General features: G+C 35.8%; 1 protein-coding gene across 1 annotated transcript in view; it reads left to right on the top strand.

The window, feature by feature from the left end:
• Nucleotides 1–4,963, top strand: part of DDX52 (DEAD (Asp-Glu-Ala-Asp) box polypeptide 52) — a 32,233-nt gene extending 27,270 nt beyond the window's left edge. Inside the window, exons 9-10 of the mRNA XM_012648634.1 lie at nt 1,455–1,547; nt 4,740–4,963. Of these exons, the coding sequence (XP_012504088.1) occupies nt 1,455–1,547; nt 4,740–4,797 (151 nt within the window). The 3' untranslated portion in view covers nt 4,798–4,963. The remainder of the gene's footprint in view (nt 1–1,454; nt 1,548–4,739) is intronic.
• The last annotated feature ends 1,343 nt before the right edge of the window (nt 4,964–6,306 follow it).

Below are 6,306 nucleotides of genomic sequence, written 5' to 3' on the forward strand. Positions count from 1 at the left end.
TCTAAATAGTACATTGTTTAGTTTTGCATCGTTTTGATCTTATATTAATATAAATGGTGTCAAACTGGATGTATTCTTCTCTCACTTTCAGTTCCTGCTTGACATTCTGATTTTTGCTGTTTTTTTCAGTTTTTTTTTATTGTGGTAAAATACATATAACGTAAAATTTACCATCTTAACCGTTTTTTCTTTTTTTTTATTTTTGAGAGAGAGAGGGTTTCATTCTGTCGCCCAGGCTAGAGTGTAGTGGCCTTATCATAGCTCACTGCAACCTGAAACTCCTGGGCTCAAGTTATCCTTCTGCCTCACCCTCCCAAGTAGCTAGGACTATAGGCACGCACCAGTATGCCTGTCTAATTTTTCTATTTTTTGCAGAGATGGTGTCTTGCTGTTTGCCTAGGCTGATCTGGAACTCCTGGCCTCAGGCAGTCCTCCCGCCTTGGCCTCCCAAAGTGTTACGATTACAGGCATGAGCCACAGTGCTTAGCCCATCTTAACCATTTTTAAATGTTCAGTAGCATTAGGTACATTCATATTGTTACAAAACCATCACCACCATCCGTCTCTAGAACTCATCTTGCAAAACTAAAACTATGTACCCATTAAACAATAACTCCCCATTCCCCAGCACCTGGCAAATATCATTCTGCTTTCCGTTTCTATGATTTTGATTGTATCTCGAATAAGTGGAATCATAAAGTATTTTTGGCTTAGTTCACTTAGCATAATGTCTTCAAGGTTTGTCTATGTTGTTACATATGTCAGAATTTCCATTCTTTTTAAGGCTAAATAATATTTCCGTGTATGTATACCACATCGTGCTTATCCATTCATCCATGGGTAGATAGTTGGGTTTCTTCCACGTTTTAGCTATCGTGAACAATATTGTTCTGAACGCAGGTATACAAAAATGTCTTCGAGACCCTACTTTCATACTTGCTTGCTTTTATACTCTCTTTTACACATTATACTTCTAACAGTAATACTACATTTAGAGCATTTTAAGATAAAAATTTTGCTTTTAAATATTTGATTACTGTATATTATTTCCTTGCCATTTTTTCATCCTTGAAATTTTAAATATTCAGACTTTTAAAAAAGTATTTGGTGTGAGTGAAATGTGCCTAGAATTATTTTAATCTGTAAAACCAATAAAAAGCAGATAATTGACCCAAATCAAAGTCTGATGCTCATTGACATAGGATACAAGGTTAACACAGGACATATTTTAATCATAATCAGTAACTTTTAAAAAGTTGATTGAATTTATCATCCCTTTGAGTTAGCTCTCTAAATGCTATTAGGTAATCTGTTAATGTGTATATAGCCCCAACTTAAACCATTGGTTTAATAAAAGAATTTTATGAATCAAGAATCAAAACTAATTTTAGCTTTAACTCTTCTAAATGAAGTTGGCACTTAATTTATTTCCTCTTTTACTTTGTAACTTTCAGCAAACAAAAGAAAAAGATGATTAAGAAACCACTGGAAAGGGAGAGCATTAGTACAACTCCAAAATATTTCTTAGAAAAAGCTAAGGATAAACGGTAAGTACGTGGTAAGAAAAGCTGCTGGTTTGACTATATGATATAGTTATGTTAGGCATTATTTTTCCTTAGGATAAATTTTTAGAAGTAGAATTGCTAGGTCTACAGTCTGTTATAAAATGTGATAAAAATAATATATCTTAGGTTGCCTATGATTTGGGAACTTGGATGATTTAATCTTAAAATTTTTCTGTATCCATGGATTAATGATCTGATTTTTTCCATTTTTGAAAATATGATTTCAATTCACTATAAATTTGAATTGTACTGCCCACCATCTTTACACAGCCTACATTAGGGCACGCTACTAAGACCAATTGTTAGGACCATTGACTCAAATTGATCGAGTCTTCCCTGAAGCTCCATAGCCTGGAGGATTTCAGTATAATCTTAGGCTTGTGCAGAAGCATGTTGTAAAACCTGTAAAAAGTCTTAATTGGGTAAATTTGTAGTCGCATAGTTGAGTTTTATGAGGATTTTAAAGCACACACTTTTTAGCATGCGTATAGAATTACCTTATTTTGCCTAGTAATATTAGGAAGCTACGTATTTTGATAGGGATAGGCCAAAATATTCTGAACAGTACTACTCTTTCCACTACTTAAGGAAAATGACACTCTTCAAATTCTACCAGTACCAAGTTAATATATTCTCTAATAGAACTCTCGAATTCTAATAATTTTTTACTGTTTTGTTTTTTTTTTTTCCCTGAGAGTGCCATCAATGGCCTAGGATACTACCATTGTGAAATAAATTACTGTTTATTTCCATTACTTTACATCTATTCTGTGGAAGTCATTAGAAAAAACTGTTTCCATCAACCAGTAGGCATTTACTAAGTTGTCCTGCAAGATACTTGATGGTGGTAGGGTATACAAATGAATATGAAATGAGACCCCTTTCCTGAAGGTAGGGAAAGGAGGTTAGTATACATGAAAAAAAATTAGAAAATGATTTTTAAATAAAATATGAGTTTAGAGAAGGGAAAGATCATGGTGGATTGATGTAGTTACAGAAAGTTTAAAGGAGGTAAAACTATCTTTAAGGATAGGTAAAATTTAGGCATGTAGAAGGAACAAAGTGAACAAAGGGATGAAAACTAGAATTTACTTGTGTAAGTGGAACAAGATTCTTACTTGACATTTTGGTATTGGCTATGGACAATAATGTTCAGTTCACATATATACAATGTACAAGAATCCCCAAATGTTATTGCTTTTTGTTTTGTTTTTGTTGTTGTTGAGACAGTCTTGCTTTGTTGCCTGGGCTACAGTGCAGTGGCATCATCGTAGCTCACTGCAACCTCAAACTTCTGGGCTCAAGCAATCCTCATGCCTCAGCCTCCCAGAGTGTTAGGATTACAGGCATGAGCCACTGTGCCCAGCCTGCTACATTTTTTATTTTAATTTTCTGTGGTGACACTTTGTGGGTTACACTTAGAGAATGTCATGATTCTTCGCAACTTTGGTCACCTAATCTTCTCGATAGACTTTTTCTTGTGTGAGTGTTTGGAGGGACGTCACTGTTATGCATTCATCAGAACCTTATTTTTTGGATGATCTTAAAGCTAATATTACAAATGCAGTCCTTTCAGACACTGCGCAGCAACTGATGAAAGTTTTTACAAAGGTTGAAAATCAACTAGTGCCTAAGATGGTGGCTATGTTGAATTTTAACAAGATATATCAGAATTTTAATTACACTTTAAATGTTGATTTTTATAAGTTTGTAGCATTTATACTTCTGTGGTTATTAAAACTTAAATTACACTAAGGTTTTGAGGACACTTGATATAAACCTTGCTTAAGATGCTTTGGTTGTTTCTCTATTTTCTTTACGTTTAAAGGCTATTTGAGGCCGGGCCTCACGCCTGTAATCCTAGCACTCTGGGAGGCCGAGGCGGGTGGATTGTTTGAGCTCAGGAGTTCGAGACCAGCCTGAGCAAGAGCGAGACCCTGTCTCTACTAAAAAAAAAAATAGAAAGAAATGAATCGGACAACTAAAAATATATAGAAAAAAAAAAAAATTAGCCGGGCATGGTGGCACATGCCTATAGTCCCAGCTACTTGGGAGGCTGAGGCAGTAGGATCACTTGAGCCCAGGAGTTTGAGGTTGCTGTGTGCTAGGGTGACACCACGGCACTCTAACCCAGGCAAGAGAGTGAGACTCTTGTCTCAAAAAAAAAAAAAAAAAGGCTATTTGAATGCGCTTATTAATGTAGCATACAAACAAGACCTATCATGATGTGACTCTAGCTTACCTCTCCAATACAGATGTTCCTTTAATGATCCCACCCACGCCTGCAGGCTCAGCTCATACCTCTATGCTGGTAACTCTTAAGTTCATGTATTCAGGCCAAACTGTCCCCATTGAGCTACAAACCTAAATCTTTGTTGCCTAGTGGACCTCACTTCAGGCACTGCAAACTCAACCCCATGTAGTGGAGGGGAAAATTGGATGGATTTGGAGCCAGAAGAACTGGTTCTAACACTTTCTATGTGACTTTGGGGAAGTCACTGTACCTCTCTAAGCCTTCTTCCTCCTATATATAATGTAAGTGATTATATAACTAATAGAAACTGCCTTTCAGGATTGGTTGGGGGATTAAATGAGTTCGTATACATCAAAGAACTTTGTATTACTATAATATAGTGTGTTGACATTGATTGTTTTCTTTTTTTCCTTTTCCTGTGTTAATGCTTAGTTAATGATATTCACTATTCATTCACCAGGCTCTAGAATCATACTGTCAGGGTTCATATGTACATTTATTTCCAGTTATGTGATGACTGACAAATAACTACTCTGAGCCTCATTTTCCTCATCTGTAAAATGAGAATAGTGGAATCTTCCTCATAAGTTATTAGGAAGATTATCCAAATTACGCATGGAAAGCACAGTTTCTAAGTGCACTTAATAAGCACTGAATTAATGTGAACTCCTTATTAGGTCAGGATCAGAATCTGTCTTTCATACCATGTAGTAGTGTAGTTTATCGTGATGGTCTGTATCACTTAAGTGATTGTGATTTTCTAAACGGCAGAGACAATGTCTAATATGCATCTTTGGGTTCCTAGTGCCTCACATACTTGATACAATAAATGTTTATTAAACTGTTGGTAGAGTTATGAAAGTAAGTGTTAATATATCTAGAATTTTCTGATTCAACTTTCCTTACTTTGCTTTTCACAGGAAAAAGGTCACTAGTCAGAACAGAAAGAAGAAAGTAGCTCTTGGAGATAAAAGTTAATAATGGACTTTTTAAAAGACTACCCCAGAAATGTAATTCCCAGTGTGAATGAATGTTGTATCTCATGGAATATTTGAAGTCGTAAAATCCACCTCTACCAAACATTTGAATCAAGTGCAGTCACATGGGACTGATGAAGAAGGAGTCTAAACTATCAATGCATCATGTCAAATTTGAATTTGTAGGTGACTTTTAAATGATTCTACAATGGAAATAACGTTCATTGACATTTCTGTGGTTTGAATCCAAGAGATACTTCTTATAGAAGAACAAAATCTTATGCTAAAAATAACAACACCCAAATGTGGTGAACTCTCAAGGATTTTTCCCTTCAAGTGTGAAGGAAGGTGTGCTGTATGCTGTGGAGTGGCATCTGGAACAGAATTTCAAAATAAAGCCTTGACATTGAATGTACTCTCCATACCTGACATACTTTTTTTTTTTTTGTGATGGATAGACAAGCAGCAGCCAAGAAGAAACCTGCTGTTCTCTTTAATATTTCTTAATTTGTTGATGGCCTTTTGAGGTGTGAGCTGGTTATTCAAATTCCCTAGGATTTTAAATTCTTTGATCTATTAAATATCCTTATACCTCAGTGGTAAGGTAGCTCATACCTTAGCTATCATAATGTTGCAACTACAAGATTATGATCTGCCTCTCCTGTTCTTACCTCATTTTCCATCATTTAACCATGCTCTTTCCTATGTCTTTCCATTTAAGATTATTTTACTCAAAAACTGATAATCATTTTATCCTGATAAGGAAGAATGTTCCTGTTACTTGATATACCACTGGCTTCATTCTCTTACAGCTTATGTGTCCTGAGACTTGATTGATGGCCCTTCAGCCATTTAGTAAGCAGGTCTCTGCCAAAGGTAAAGGATTATGACATACAGTGATGGAAACTATTTGCTATTAGCAGATTGTTCTTAATTGCTAGTTTTGTACAGTGGAATAAAAAAATAGACTTCATACATATAAGGTACTTAGAGTTGTGCCTTATAATGACAAGAGTGTTACCAGTACTACCACAAAACTATAATATAGATAACCTTTTCTCAGCAGCATTTGAAGTAAATTTATTTCATTTCTTTTATTCTCAGCTTTTTATTCCAGAGTCAGGACAGGTAGACTCTGTCTTGAATATCTTAATCTTTCAGAGTGTCAGTTTTTTTATCTATGAAATTGTCCATAGCTCAAGATTAGAAGTACCTAGCACTGTGCCTGATATAATATACTCACAACAAATACTCTTTCAACAGACATTATAAATTTTGTTAGGAATACAAGGCTTGATAACATAGTCCTTGCCCTTACAGTGTAATCGTGCAGATAAGGTAAAGGAACAAGTACAGTCATGTGTCACTTAATGACGGATGCACTCTAAGAAATGCGTTGTTGGGCCGGGTGTGGTGGCTCATGCCTGTAATCCTAGCTCTCTGGGAGGCCGAGGCGGGCGGATTGTTTGAGCTCAGGAGTTCGAAACCAGCCTGAGCAAGAGCGAGACCC

This window comes from Propithecus coquereli, unplaced genomic scaffold (genome assembly GCF_000956105.1).
Source record: "Propithecus coquereli isolate 6110/MARCELLA unplaced genomic scaffold, Pcoq_1.0 Scaffold291, whole genome shotgun sequence".
NCBI lineage: Eukaryota > Metazoa > Chordata > Mammalia > Primates > Indriidae > Propithecus > Propithecus coquereli.